The 15,953-nt window shown below is 40.9% G+C and overlaps 1 protein-coding gene across 1 annotated transcript; it reads right to left on the bottom strand.

Moving 5' to 3' along the window:
* Positions 1-12,460: 12,460 nt before the first annotated feature.
* LOC117862744 (uncharacterized) lies at positions 12,461-13,675 on the bottom strand. Its single transcript, XM_034746253.2, has 2 exons — positions 13,262-13,675; positions 12,461-13,147 (listed from the first exon to the last, which is right to left on the bottom strand). The coding sequence occupies exons 1-2, from the start codon at positions 13,472-13,474 to the stop codon at positions 12,743-12,745; spliced, it is 618 nt and encodes a 205-aa protein (XP_034602144.1). The 5' UTR covers positions 13,475-13,675; the 3' UTR covers positions 12,461-12,742.
* Positions 13,676-15,953: the final 2,278 nt, after the last annotated feature.

The following is a 15,953-nucleotide window of genomic DNA, read 5'->3' as shown; positions in this document are numbered from 1 at the left end:
TCTGGCAACCGCATAAAAAACAAGCATAAAAAACTAGGTATGAGTCTCCGTCCTTTTTAGGCTTCCTTTGGCAGGACGGGGGGCCAAGCCCCGGGCAGCACACCCCGCACGGGGATTTTTCTCAACATTCGCTTCCCCCTCCCAACCCAGGGCAGGAAGCCCCTGTCTGCTTGCGCTGCTTGGCAGGTTGACCCCAGGGCATACACTCCCATGCTGATGATCTAATACCATACACTCCCAGGGCATACACCAGCCGGTGAATTTAACTCAGAGAAAAAAAAATACAACGTACTGTAGTTTTTACTGAAAGAAAACTACACTCGTCTGTTAGAAACTTATATGCCAACAATGAACATTTTCCCGCTTTCTTCCCCCAAAACATAAAACTTACTATATTATTGCACAAACCACAACAGTTTAACACAGTCAGGGGTGGCCCAGGATTTGCAAGGTGGGTATTCAAAATTTCAAATGGTAAAAAAAATTACTGCAAAAGTCTAGATTCTAGCATGCATAATTGGTTATAACATCACAAAATACTAATTGTATAACAAATAGAATGTATAACTCAGAGTTGAGCGTTATATCCATAAATTTATAGGCTTGAGATCATAACTTCAAAGTGTTCAACATACATAAAAATTGTTTGGCAAAAAAATAATGGGTATTCAATTGAATACCCTTGATACATGCTAGGCCCGCCCCCTAAACACAGTCCATCTGAATGCGCGCATACCAGAAGAGCTAATATTAGAACAGCAGGAGTGCAGGACATGGAGAAATGAAGCAATAAACTTGCACATGCTTCCTTCTATCTTCTGCTCACCCACTGCACGCAGCACACCTGATAGCATTTCAGATATAAAGCTCTCCCAAAAACATCACAAGCGCGCAGCTAGCATGTCGAGCAAACAGACATCAACCTACCACCAAAAGTCCTCCACTAGGCATTAAGCTTAACATTGTACTACCCGATAACATGGTGAAGTTCGCTGCCGCGTCATTTCCAGATTCAGTTGAGTGGCAAATAAAGACAAAAGGATCATGACAATGCTAAATTTACTAGCAGCAGCAAAACACCTGTTGACACCAGTTTTTAACCAAGGTTAATAACTACCAACAGTTTTTAACCAAGGTCAATAACTAAAGACAAGGATTCCAAGGCCGATAGGAACGGAAGAGTTCAAAACAAATACGGATATCTCTGCCAAATAAGGAAAAATGTGGAGACCTGTTTTTAGATAGAATACTTGTAACTGATCACGAGTCGTGACCGATTAGGATTGCTATTTGCCCAGGGTATAAATATATGACCATGGCGTTGTAAAAAGAATAATAAACAATCAATCAATACAATCTTTCCTAACCCATCGCCACAAAATCCTAGGAGTAGCAGTGCAAACGAGTTTGTCCAAGCAAGCAGGATTGCATCAGCTTCGATCTCCAGCGAGCTTGTAAGTTCCGTCATTATCGGTCTTCGTGCTATTTGTATCAAAACTTCCTCGATTAGGTTCAATATTTTGGTTTGATGAATGCAAGGCTAGTTATTGAGCTCAGTTTGATCTAAGTGAGTTGAGTCGACCTCTTAATTGTTTTAAAATGCTCACCGTTGGTGCTCGTTAGTGACACCTTTTTAGTGCCATTTAAGTGGTGTTTTCAGACTAATTCTTATAGTAACCCGCCACTTGGCATCTAAAATAACCCCGTTATTGCATATGTGTTGTATTTTGGAGCATATTGTGTTTTGACACGAAATACGACATGATCAGAGGGTTTGTGTACGGAGCTTAATGGATAATTGGATGTGGGTCGTCAAGAGGGGCCTACACGTGGAAGGGGAGGACTAGATGGGCTAGAAAGGGCCCAGGCCGATCAGCCTGGCCTGTTCTGAGGATTTGTCGAGCTCCCGTTTCTTCGGCATGAAGTCTACGAAGCATCTAGGGTTTTTTCATAGACCATTCATCCAGAGCCATTTCTTCGGCGTGAAGTCTACGAAGCATCTAGGGTTTTTCCATAGACCATTCGTCCAGAGCCACCTCCCACGAAGAATTATAAATACCCCCTAAAGGACTACAAGCAGAGAGAGCGAGAAGAGAGAGGAAACACTACACATACACCTTTCACTGCCACCACAAGGTTGGGAACAGAGAGAAGACTGGATGTACAGAAGGCCACCCGAGGTGGAGATTGGGAGGAGGAAGGAACACCCCAAGCCGATCGGCTTAGAGGTGCTTAGGCTGATTGGCCTGGGGCTTTTCTGCCCCCATTCGTCATTCTCTTCGTTCCAACTGATCTACAGGGTATCCTTAACCCCCTTTTGCATCAACATGTGTAAGTTCATGAGGTAAAGTATCTGTTTATCCTTGGAATTGTATGGAGATCTTGATTTGTAATCGTTGAATATCTTGTTGATGATCTATTTGTTATCATGCTTATATTGATGATGCTCTTTCATATAATGGTTGGCCAGTGCTATTTTGGGTTGCTTTGTTGCTTACCTGGAACATCATCATGCTGTGTTCTTATTGTCCAATAGTTGATTATCCTTGCATAGTGACTGTTTCCGAGAGGGAAAGTGTTTGGCATGGTTCTTATTCACTCACGATTACACCTAGATCTCGTTCATTCACTCTTAACGATTGCATCTACAAGTGATCCTAGATCCCTAGGACAAGTGTTCCATCTACCTTGTTCACACCCTATACTCTCTATTTGCATTGATCTAGACTGCTTAGCTCTTTTGTTAGCTTAATCCTATTCATTATATAGAGTTTTCGGTTATATTAATTAGTGCTTAGTTAAGCGTGCAAATCTCTTGTTTCGTGGATTGATAAACCTTAGGGGATTACTATAAAGGAAAAACTACAACTGATCCGTGTGCTTGCGGTACATTCAGTGACACGAATTGGCGCGCTAACCGTCGCAACACTCACCAGTTATCAGATCCTATCAGCTGATTTGAATCTGAATGCTTTAATTTCATATTTGTACTAGAACCGATAGATCTCTTCCTGCACTTCGTATCACTAGTTTTTGGATCTATATAGCTAAGTTACTGTTTGCATGCCGGTGCTGTCTTGGTTGAGTCTGATCCATCTGCTGAAACATTAGTTTGGCGTTATTGATCTGATAAGCTTTGTGTGCGAAGCTTTGTTATCACATTCTAATCTTTTGAATTAAAATATTAAGTTATTGCCATGCAGAGTTAATACTGCCCTCAGTTAAGTCCGATCTATAGACCTGTGACAATAGTTTAATTCTTTTGCTCCAAATATATTCGTACGTGCCTTTAAATGGCTTTCATGATAATCTCATACTTTTTGAAGACTGTCGGCTCATCTAGCCGATGGCACATGCCATTAAAACTGTTATTTATTATTTTTTACATCATAATTATTTAAAAGCATGCTTACGATTAGAATTCCAGCCGATGTGACATCATCCGTGAGCTTTTCGGCCTCCCAGCCAATTGGCTCAAGAATTTAATATTTACCTTGTCAATTGCAGATCAAATCGACTGGCACGTCTAGCACCTTTGAAAGCCGTTGGATCCTACACTGGAGTGAAGTAGATCTCCCAGGTCCTCACGTATTTGCAGTGCAAGATTTGAAGATCAGATTTTGCGTCAACACAGCAGCAAAACACCATAGTCATGAGTTGATATTAGGACCCCAAGCTAGTGGCGGATCCGGGACCCGGGCTGCCCAGGCTGCAGTCCGGGTCCAAGGCTGGAAAAAGAGTGGAGATCTAAGAAAAATTATACAACTAATAGAGGTGCAAAACACTTAATCTTGTATTAAGCTTGATCAGCCCCCTTCTTGTCAATACCTGGTCCGCCCCTGCCCCAAGCTGCACTTTCTCAAGTCAGTACCTGCACATAGAAGAACAGAGATACTGTGAACATCTTTCCTAGCTGTTTGAAGGGGAAGTGCCAAGAAAAATAGAATAATATTTACGAGGAGTAAATCAGGCAACTGTCCATTATGATACCATCTCAAATGTTCAAGATACCCGAAGGTTGTCTATAGTTAATTTCTTCACCAAAGCTATCACACTTTTCACTTAAACTCAAATGTGAAGTTGGCATAACAAAATTGTGTTTTGCAGTGTTGCACAGTTTCAGCTAAAATGACTGGCATACCATACTCATAGAACCCTGTGTGTATGACCTAAAATGACTATCCATGACAACATAGTAAAACACATATGCCAAACATGATGCCTCGTAATAAACATGCTATAGGAAGATATTATAGAATTGTTAAGAAAACATGATGCATGAAATGAACAGAGCCAATATATAGAAAGATAATGTTTTCACAAGCCAATATTAACATAATATTTTCAGCGCAACTCATGAGAGTGAAGAGGAAATTTAAGCTCCTTTTCGCTATAGCTAAGCCTGTCCTGCCATTCAGAAATTAATCACAATGAAATTCTAGCAAATCAACACATTAATCACAACGAACAGATGGCAGATGGCATGCAACAGACAGCATATCTATGTCACAAGAACAGAGCCATTCAGATATTTCAGAAATCATTAATCCAATCATTAATCACAAAGAACAGTTCAAAATATTATATGTCAATTCATTTGTTGATAAACCTCCATATATCTTTTGAAATTAATCGTCTATTACACAAGGTTTTTGGAGGGTGCATAGTAATCTTGACTTGAAATTATGGTGGTTGGTAGCAATTTTTCAACTTTAAGTAGATATTGTATTATTTTACACATTTGAGAGATAGCTAATGCCAACCTTGGCATTTCATGCTAAACTACATGAACTATTCAGAGGTATCTTGTATATTTGTATTTGGCCGCTAACATGTAAATTACTTGGCACTATGGGAGATAACTAATGATAATATTGATATTTTGTAGAAGCTTGGGGGAAACTCTAGAATCTCATATTGATATTTTGATATTGATTCTGTTTGGCTTAACAGTCATTTGTAATGAACACTTGGGATCAATATAGTTATGACTGTTCTCGCAAATAAACATTATACACTGGACACTTCGGTGAAGGGATTCTCCTTCCTTTATATCATGGGCACTTTTTGAGTTCTAGAACTAAAAATAGAATTGCATTACAATCAGGATCATGCTGTGGTATCATTCAAATCACGTCGGAGTACTTTTGCAATTCCCTTAGGCTAATTCCAGTGGAAGTTTCATAGAGGTTTCATACACATTAAATACGGTGACACATCAGTATATGTGATGATATGGCATGGTAATTATGAAGTGAGAGAGGGAAAGAGTTTCATCAGGATGAAACTGTGTATGCACTATTTTCAAGACTATGAAACCTGTTGAAACTTGCATTGAGGGCTATAGAGTTTTATTTCATCTGACCGTATTCAATCACATGCCTCGCAATTAAATGGTATGGGTAGCCTATAAAATCGTGAAATAAAACTCACCATTGAGGGGCATTGTTTCATTCATCAACTTAAACATCTTCTGATGACATGTTATTCTTGGAAACTCCGCAATGAAACTCCGTAGTGGGAATAGCTAGCCTTAAATCATAGGATTCGTTAAGCATGTAATATTAAAGGTTTTGTGTGATCAAATTTGGTTCACTGCGTGAGTGCACAAAGAGAGATAGATAGATAGAGAGATCCAACACATATATGTAGCAACTGACTACAATTCAGCAAACTTGGTGAATGTATTTTGGAATGATTTTGTTCCATGGACGTTTTGACCAGTAGCTACCAAGATCTATTCGTCGGTTCTACTATCATTATGCGCATCACGAGGAGTAAACCTCACTCCCACAATAAGCTGATGAGCTGGATATAATCTCTTGAAGAGAGGCTTAGTAAAACCTTTAGAATGCAAATTTTGTAAAGATGATGAATCTATCCGAAAAGTGCGCTGTAGCTAAATGTGTTTTTTAGCTGAATTGTCAGGCTTGTATATGGGGTGCTACCTACATAGCTAGTAGATGGTTATCCGAGAAGAAATATGAAACTGTGAATTGCATCTCTGCAGGAGTGCAGTTTGCTGTAGTCCTCGTCTATTTTTCTTTTGTGCTCTATTGGCTGGCAACATCGTCGCCACTCTGGATATGTTGTTGTAGGTCTGCTGTCAATAAGTAGTCGTGGCGAGTACTTTATTAGGGATGGAATCGAATCGGATACGCATGGAATCGAATTCGAATACGAATACAAATATTATCAAATACGAATACAAAACGGATGGTTCAAATTCGCATTCGCATTCGAATACTTGCTCGACTTATAACATAGCGTCAGAACGAGTATCAATTTTGCTTTATTATGGTAAATCATGCTACTACTACCTCGATGACTAATCAGCACGTACAGGTTGCACCCTATTTTGTCACTACCTTGTTATAGGCATTCCGAACTCGTGATCTCACATAACACTTTTCCTAGATTTTTTTTATGTATATACATTTTGACATTGTTATAAGCCCATTGCACTAAAACACTTGGTCACATTATTTATTTTCCTTTTTCTTCGACGACGCTCATTGGAACAAACAGATCTGCATGAAGTTACCTTGCCATCAGTCAGTTCTTGTTTCAGCTCTAAAACACTTGGTCTGTCCCAACCATCTCACCTCCAGCGCACAGGCTGAGCCCAAAAATAGGCCCTCCCTAGCGGCTAGCGCACCTCGAACCAAACACTCCGTTTCCCAATCCCGTGCTGCCCGTGCCCCATCTTCCCGCTGCGGCCACCCTCACACCGCCCCATTCACTCCGTAGATTGAACCTCCACCTAATGCGTCGCTTCCGAAGCACTCTAGCTTTCAAAATGTATATACATAAAAAAATCTAGGAAAAGTGTTTTGTGAGATCATGAGTTCGGAATGCCTATAACAATGTTTTGAATAGATATCATATTCAAAATAACATACCTATTAATAAATAATTAAACATATCAAAAAATATAAAAATAAGTATTTTTCATAAATATATATCATTTAATAATAAAAATAACTTCATTATTAAAACATTTAAATATGATTTATTCAGTTAATAAATAATACAATGTATTTAAAATTAATATAATTAGTCAATTAAACTTTATCATTATATATCACTAGCAATATTAGGTTAACATAATTAGTCATTAGCCATATAGATATTTTTTAATAGTTTAACTTGTGTAAATAATTATTTTATTAGCAATACTAAAATTAACATCATTTGTAATTAGTATTTAGTAATATAAATCAGTTTTTGATGGCTTCATTGGTACTTTATTCTTTGCGGATATAGATAATGTTAGATATTTGACATTTTTGCCAAATACGAATTTGAAACCGGTTAGAGAAAAACACTGAACATTGAATCCGGATACATCCATTTGACATCCACATTAAAAACGAATATGAATACGGATATCCATATTAATATTTTTAGCGGATACGAATTCAGATAATTCGGATTTCCAGACATCCATATCCATCCCTACTTTATGTTGATCTATGCTGTACACACTGTCAGATTTAGTGACCGGCAGCCCACCAGGGGGTCACCCAGGTGGTAGATTTGTAGGTGGGGGAGATTGTGAGACCAAGAACTCGAATGGTAACACAGGGGTGCAAGGTTTAGATAGGTTCGCGCCTCTAGAGAGTAATACCATATGTCCTGTGTTCTGGTGGATCATATTGCTGATCGCAGGTGCGAAGAGTTAACATGCCCTCAGGGGGGCACCCCTGGCCACCTTATATAGGCTGACTACCTAGGGTTACAATCGGATAGGATCTAATCCTAGTCGGTTGTTATATGAAAAGCAATCTGAGTTGGTTTATAATAAGTATCCCATGATATCCGGGCAGAATCCGTTCGCCCGGTCTCCAGGCTTGTGCTCCACGTATCTTTAAGCCTTGGCCCGTACGGCATGGTCGGTCGGGCCCACTTGTCAGGCCTGACCAGTATCCTAGTCGGTGAGGACCCGTGGGTACCCTTATCCCTCACACACCTAAACACAAGAACACTTGCCTTGTTTCGAAAATGAGGTAGGACCAGCTTATGTTGGTGATATGCCCAAGAGGCGATCATTGCAATTCAGATTAAAGGCTCATCGGATATCGATCATGATGGATTTTCATTAAGAAAGAGTTTCTCATTGAAAGATTTAGGAGAGGAGACATTTATTTTGTGCATAAAGATCTATAGGGATAGATCGAAGAGGCTAATTGGATTAAGCCAAGATACATCCATTGACAAGATATTGAATCGGTTTAGTATGGAAGGTTCTAATAAGAAATGTTTCTTGCCAATGTCACATGTCATTACTCTTAGCAAAGATCGATGTCCTATGACAACTAATGAGAAGGAAGGATGTGTGAGTGCAATTTCTTATGTTTCAGCTATTGGATCCATCATGTATTTCTTATGCTCTAAGTGTTACAAGCAGGTATCAGTTAAATTTTGGTGACGCTCATTAGATAATTGTAAAGAGCATCCTTAAGTACTTAAGAAGAACTAAGAATGCATTCCAAGTGTTTGGGGTGAAGAAGAGCTTGTTGTAAGAGGTTACATCAATGGTAGCTTTTAAACAGATAAGGATGATTCCAGATCGCAGTTTGGTTTTGTGTTCTGCCTTAATAGAGGGGTAGTGAGCTGGAATAGTTCTAAGCAAGAGTCGGTAGCTAATTCAATAATAGGGATTTAGTATATTGCATCTTCTGAAGCTACAAAGGAAGATGTTTGGATTAGAAAATTTGTTTCTAAATTGGGTGTTCCCTAGTGCGTCCAGCCCAGTGGATCTCTATTGTGATAATAGCGGAACCATTGCATAAGCAAAGGAGCCCATGTCACATCAAAAGTCCAAACACATACTGTGGTGCTATCACCTTATCCTCAAGATAATTGATCATGGTGATGTAAAGATTTGCAAGGTGCACATGGATTTGAATGTTGTCGATCCATTGACGAAGCCTCATGCACAACCAAAGCATGAGGCGTACACCAGATCTATATATGGGTATTAGCTACTTACAATATTCGCTACTCTATTTTTGTCATGGCTATGTTTATGTAGTATTGAATAAAATGTTATTTGTTCCTTGAGTAACTATCATTTACATTGATTATCAAGTATGTGACTTGTTTGTGAAACTCTTTGTTCATTATGATATTGTTCTAAATGATCCCTAGTATATATCTTTACATGGGACAATAATGGCATGCATACTAGCACATGTATTAATCGACGGTCACATTAAATGGATCATAGATATGGAGATATCCGATTAATAATGTGAATGCATGTTAGTGAACATGGTGTTGGATTGACCCACCTCGAGACACTGCTGGGATTGTTACTTTGTATGTGGCATTGGTTGTTCTCAAGTGGTATACCTACTAGATTCTTAGACCAGAGATCGCCATTGTTTCTCATTAAGTGTAGTGGTGCACTTTGGGACTATCAAACACTACTCCATAACTAGGTAGTATAAAAGCAGTCTTCGGTTGTATGATGAAACATGAAATGGATGTAAGCAGATCAAGATGGAATCTACCCCTCCTAAATAACAGGAGAGATATCTGTGGACCCCTCGAGATAGTTGGATTGGAAAGTGCATGACCATGCCGTCGGATATACATCCATGTGCCCACCAACAAGGCATGGACTGTTCCAGATATGTGATAGGACATCCACCAGTTGGCCATGTTATTGATAGAACTAGTAAGGTAAAAGGAAAGTAATCGATGTAATTGTTGACGCCAGATTTTGACACGTGTCTAGAATCGGTGTCAAGGAAGGAAGGGAGCTGATATGACGAGCCACAGTTGGGAATCGGCCGATTGAAACTACAGTGTTTTGGCCGACTGGCGGAATGAGGAAGCCGGCCGATTTGGAGTCAAAATAGCTTAGCCGGTCTGGGCTTAAGATGGACCAAGATGCAGATTTACTGAAGAAAGAGATAGGCCTGTAAGGGAGTAATAACCAACTCTAGTACGAGTTGTATTTGTAAATATCTATTGTTGTTTAAAATTAGAGATAGATCCTAGTCGGTTAGGAAATCAGTTGTGACAGACTATAAATAGCCAGCTTCAAAGGATTGTAAAAAGGACACATTAATCAATACAATCAATCTACTTTTTCATCATACTTTACTTTCAAGTCGGCGACTTCGCCAAAACATTTTTTTCTTTTACGAGTTCGTGCGGGTTGGCAGGACTGCATCGACACGATCTCCGGCCGATTCTGTAAGTTCCGATTACCGAATGATATCTAAGCTTTAACTTCGAGCGCATCGCTGTTGTTTCTTTTAGATTTATTCGCCAGTTATCGATATCAACTAGAATCGTAGGGTTTACCTGTTATTTTAGTTTTTATCACCAGTTATCCAACTTGAGATACGAACTGTCGGCTTTTATTACTTTCATTCTTTGTTATCATACAGCCGATTAGATCTATCCCAGGTGTTGTTTTTCTAGCATTGTTTAGATTGCTCTAGTAGCTTTTCTCTACAATCGCTACACAGTACCGACTGTCTTATAGCTGGTTGCCTCTACAGTAAATTGGCCGATTCACCGACGCGCTTTCAAAGACAGATTGGAATTCCAGCCGATCGGAGTCCCCTGGAATTTAATATTTTTTATTTCCTTGTCAATCAACAGGTCAAATTGACTGGCACGCCGCGCGAACCGCACCAAGGCGATAACCCGAACAGGAGTTAAGCAGATTCTCCCGGGTCGTGTGTCCGACGCTGAAGATCAATCGGCCGATTTTTAGCGCCAACAGTAATACCATTAGGACTTCTCGTGTCATATATTTGACTAGAATTATTGTAATAACTAACCAGTAACCATGCCCGATATATCTTAGGGAGGCACAGACTCACTCTGAGACATCTCATACGCTCAACGCAATATAATTACCATACATGACGTAAGTATTACGCTATTCATCGGCTCAAACCTGTCTAAATTGTGTCTGTGTTCACCTTCAAGTTCCTGATCTCGGTGAAACCCCTCAGTAAGTTGCCGGTTTAAACACCAACACATGCCAATGTGTTTAAGTAGTTAATCATGATGACTACAAGTTTGTTATGTTGAACCACTATGTGATTGAGTTAATGGTCAATCTATCACAAGAGTGGCATGTATCTCACCTTGAGCTTGACTGGTATCGTGTAGTAAAGGGATCAATATATGAGTGTATCAAGATTCGGACGATATGATCTTTATGTACATTGAGGAGTCAGCATGTCATGTTAAGTGCCACTGCTAACTTGTGGTTCTGAAATTGTTTCCGTTCACGGCCATTTATACGGGAATCTAACGGGTTGCATACTTAAGAGGTTGGAATATTGAAAAGCTTTTGCCTATACGATTGTCTCTAGTAGGAGATTGTTAGTGATGTGCTCAAGAGGCAATCATAACCATTCAAATTAAAAGTTCATCGGATATTGATCGATCCATGAGGGATTAGGGTATACTAGCAGGACTTAGAGCGTGGAAGTCAATTAGCATACTATATAAATATGAGGGGTGGAGACTAGGAATGATTCATTCCACCAAGCCACAACCCTAGCCGCCACCTCCAATCCTAAGACCCTAACTGGGCACGTGCTGCCAGCACAACAGCTCACGGTGTTCCTCTCCCGTGCATGTGCGCTGCTGATGTACTGATCGACTACAGCAATATGAAGTTGCTGTTGGGACGATGATGAGGCATTTGTAATTGACTACTTCCTCTATACCGATGTGTGTCCACGTTGGATGAGCTGCTCCGACTCTTCTTCCGCTACGTTGCGCGTCTAATGTTAACGATTCATGATGCGCGTCTAATGGTAATGATACTCCAACTCTTTTTCCGCAGCGCAGCGTGTCTAATGGTAACGATTCATGATGAGCGTAACGATTCATGACCCTTTACTTGTAAATTTTGTTTGCACATTGTTTGGTGCAAAGGTCGTGTAAGTTTCGTTTCGTGTAAACCTTTACTTGTAAGTTTCGTGTAAATTGTTATAACTAGAAAGTTTCGTGTAAATTGTTATAACTAGAGTAGCCTAGCTATTTCTCTCTAGCTTCGCCTACCGTCTAAAAAACCTATTATTCTAAAAAAAGCAGTAACCTCACTGGCCCTTGTAAATGAACCACGGAAACCATAATGCCCAGTGTTCTGGATTCTTGATACAAGTCATTCACTTTCTATGCCTTCTCTCTTTTAATATGTTTTATACGAGGATGTTTTGGAAATGTTAATGACTTCAATAGCCTGTGCATTTTCCTTTTGAGTAACAGAGCACTCCAACTTGTTCAAGGATCACCTAACTGAAGCAAACACCTGTATCCTGCTGAGGAACAGGCATTCCAACCTTGACTGTGGAATGATCATTCGTAGCAGAGTCATAACATCAGCACTATCATTCGGGTTCACCGTGCATTTGCTCTGAAGAAAGAATGCATGGAACAAGGTCCTGAAGGCTGCAACTTTGGAACAAGTACCGACTTGGGAGAGGGTGAACAAATTTTCTGAATCTTGCAAGTTAACAAGAACCAATTCAGAAACATAGGAGCCAGTTTTGAAGCTCTGAGCCATTATGCTCGCAAGAAGTGATCTAGTTTCTCTTCGAGAATCAATCCGGGTGCGCTATTTCAGAAACACTATGGAACTAGTGGCATAACTTCTAAATTTCAACTTTGATGAACAGACAAACTGAACCCAAAAAAAAATGGACCTCAATCACAAACGAACCCTGTTTTTCCTAGCATCACCACGCAGCTAGTCTTACTACCTGCCTTCAGTGCTGCCGATGACGAACGACGGCAGATCAGGCCGGCTGACATCGGGGACGCCGACCGGCGGCAGCGGCGACGACTCGATCACGGGCTTCCTCCCCTTCAGCTTGAGGGATCCCTTGATCATGTCCCCGAGGGACTTGAACGGGTTGCTCAGTTTCCTCTGCACCCAGAGGAGGAACGACACCTCGTTAACCTGCCACACCGCCGTCAGGACGATGACGGCGCCGAGCAGGATGTGGGTGACAGTGTTCTGCCTCTTGATCTTGTTCAGGTCCTTGGCGATGTCGGCTAGCTCCACCTCTTTGCTGGTTTCGCTTCTCCCAGGCTGATGACTCGGGTGCAGGGAGTGTGTTTCCAACGTGTCCGAATCTGGATCTCTCTCCAGTGCATCTGGCTGTTCAAGATGCAACAACGGGGTGTCAGTTCATCCTGTCAGCATCAGCACTCTGCAGCCTGAAACAATCCGGACACTGACATGAGTAACAATCCGGGCGCGTATGTATGTTACCTTGGTGAGCAACGAGGACAGGAGGTGTTCGTCCTCCTGCCGCTGCCTGGCCGGCATCTCCTTCTCCCCTTGGCCGTCCATCCTCTTCTCCTCCAGGAGGCCATGGATGGCCTCTCGCACCAGCTCCACCTTCTTCCTCCTCCCCACCGTCTCCTCCGCGCCGACGCCTCCATTCGGGATCGGGGCGTCGTCTCGCCCGTTGGGCAGGTCCATGGTGATCTGAAGGAATGGAGGAGCGGACGAGGAAGCGCTCCCGGCCAATCAATTAAGCAATCAAATAATAGCAAGTGGCTGCACGAACCGCACGCCTCTTTCCGATTCCAGAAGTTGAGAAAAGACAAAGCATTCACGTCGGCGTCACGGATTCAGAGAGATTCTTGGCGACGGTCATTGTCCTTTCGGCCGAACGAACTAGCAGGTGAATTGCCCGCGGTGGGCAGGATCCGGATCGTGGGGAGGGGCGTGGATGGAAGCGTCCAGAATTGGCGCGGCGGCGGTTGGCCGCTGTCCTTGTCAACCGAAGGGAGCACAGCTACTATTTCGCATGCGCGACGTGTGGCAGCCGTACGTGTCTTGCACTCTTGCTTGCCTAGTTAAACGCGCGCCACATGTCGCTCGCACTCCCACCTCGCTTCCAGGGGTGCATGCTTCCGGCACGTTCGTACTGGTATTAACAAGATACTACTTACAAGATGATTGGAATAAATTCTTCGGAGCGATGATTAGAATGATCCAATTCACTTGGAATTCCAGATGAAAGAGTTATCTTCAGAAATAGTTGAGTCTAAGAAAATAAGTCACATCAGATGATAAAATCGGTCAAATCTATTTTGGTCCATATAATCAACGTAGGAGTTGTATTTTAGTACATTATTTGTATATACCCATTTGTATATACGGGTATGTTGTATTTGTGGTCATACGAGAAGGGATGGAGTTCGGAATGATGATATACGTGATAGATTAGGGGTAGCGCTAATTGAAGAAAAATTTATCCAATACCAATTGAGATGGTTTGAGATGGTTTGAATATGTCCAACGGAGACCTCCAGAGGCACCGGTGTGTAGTGAAATTTTAAGGCGTGACAGTAATGTGAAGAGGGGTAGAGGAAGACCAAAATTGATATGGGAAGAAGAAATAAAAGAAGATTTGAAGCACTACAAGAAATCTTCCAACTAGTGAAACCAAAAAGTGTCATAAACGCGTTTTTGCGTCATAAACATGATTTATGACGTGGGAGGGATGAAAACCTTTCGTCATTAGTCGAGCATCATAAACCTCGACCAGTAACGTTCTTGCGTCACTAAGATAATAACGAATGAAAATTTATCCCACATGTCATCATAAATTGGCTCCGTAGCATGCGACGTCGGACCACAGTCTGATGTGGCATGACTGTTACGAACTGTTTTGTCATAGATTGAATTAGGCCCAGTTCTTGTTGGACCAGCCCAATAATTGTTGTCGTCATAGATTGATTTACGCCTAACTTATTGTGCCGAGCCCAATAATTGCTATCGTTATAGATTGATTTAGGTCCGATTCTTCTTGGACCGAGCCCAATAATTGCTGACATCATAACTTGGTTGGCCCAATTCTTGTAGGATTAGGCGCAACATATGCTGACATCATAACTTTATTTAAGATCATTCTTAATGGATTTAGCCGAACAATTGCTGACGTCATAACTTGGTTTAGGCCCACGAAATAATGGGCCAAGGGGGTGAGCCCATGAAATTGTGGGCCTTGTTATTTTCAGGTGCAGCCCAGGTAGCGCTTAATTAAAATATAATCTAATTTAATATTACATACAAATTAATTTGGTAATTGATAGCACAATTAATCTTTACATACCACACATATAAATAAATATTTCTCATCACACTTCACACATTATTATTCATGACCAAAGAACAAGCACAAGCATATTGTCCATAAGAGATCACAAACCACTACACATGATATCTCTCTGACAAAAATAAAGCTGGTCTAGGAACATATTGAGCACAAACCACAATACTCACAAACTAGCACAAGCAGCTGGGAGGACATGAGCAGATACCTAAGAAGCACATTTACCTTACCCTCTGAAGTTTAGTAGTTGATGAAGGACGTACTTAGTTTCTCTTACTGTTTTCTTCAAACTCTCAATCTTCTCAGACTGCATTTTCATTTACCAATCTGAAGGTTGTGCCTTCATCTTCAAGTCGCTCAATATTTGCTCATGTTCAACAACTTGTTGTCTTAGTTCTACAACTTCTTGTAGACCTCCTAAAGAAACTTCAGATCTTCAGTTTGTAGCTGAGGCTGGCTGCATGATCACGTAATCAAGGAAGGGACTTGACTGCAAATCATGAGGACCAGAATTTGGTACTGCGACGTGAAGGATTGTTTTCAATATTTTAGCCTACAAATGAAAGGAGCAAAACTCAAACTTCAATCTTAAACAAAGCAACTGAGTAAAGTACAAGAGCAGGATAATCACTTGTTTAGTTACATACCATGACACGTGATTGAATCTCAGCAATGTAGGAACGTGATACTAGATCCTACACAATAAGTATTTGGTCAGTTGTCTTAGATATAAGGAACAGAATGTACCATGACCATAGAAATGCATATGCCGACCTTGCAGATATATCTAGAGTTGCTAGGTAAGAGAAGGATCTCAAATCTAACATAATACACGGA

Source organism: Setaria viridis, chromosome 1, assembly GCF_005286985.2.
Source record: "Setaria viridis chromosome 1, Setaria_viridis_v4.0, whole genome shotgun sequence".
NCBI classification, from domain to species: Eukaryota; Viridiplantae; Streptophyta; class Magnoliopsida; order Poales; family Poaceae; genus Setaria; species Setaria viridis.
Note: the sequence above shows the minus strand (reverse complement) of the source record. Positions and strands in the feature narration are given on the sequence as shown.

Bases quoted from the DNA above. Each gene is read 5' to 3' on its own strand.
- LOC117862744 (XM_034746253.2), bottom strand. From the start codon at position 13,474: ATGGACCTGCCCAACGGGCGAGACGACGCCCCGATCCCGAATGGAGGC. The intron at 13,148-13,261 runs GTAACATACATA...CATCTTGAACAG, and splicing joins TGTCCTCGTTGCTCACCAAG to CCAGATGCACTGGAGAGAGA.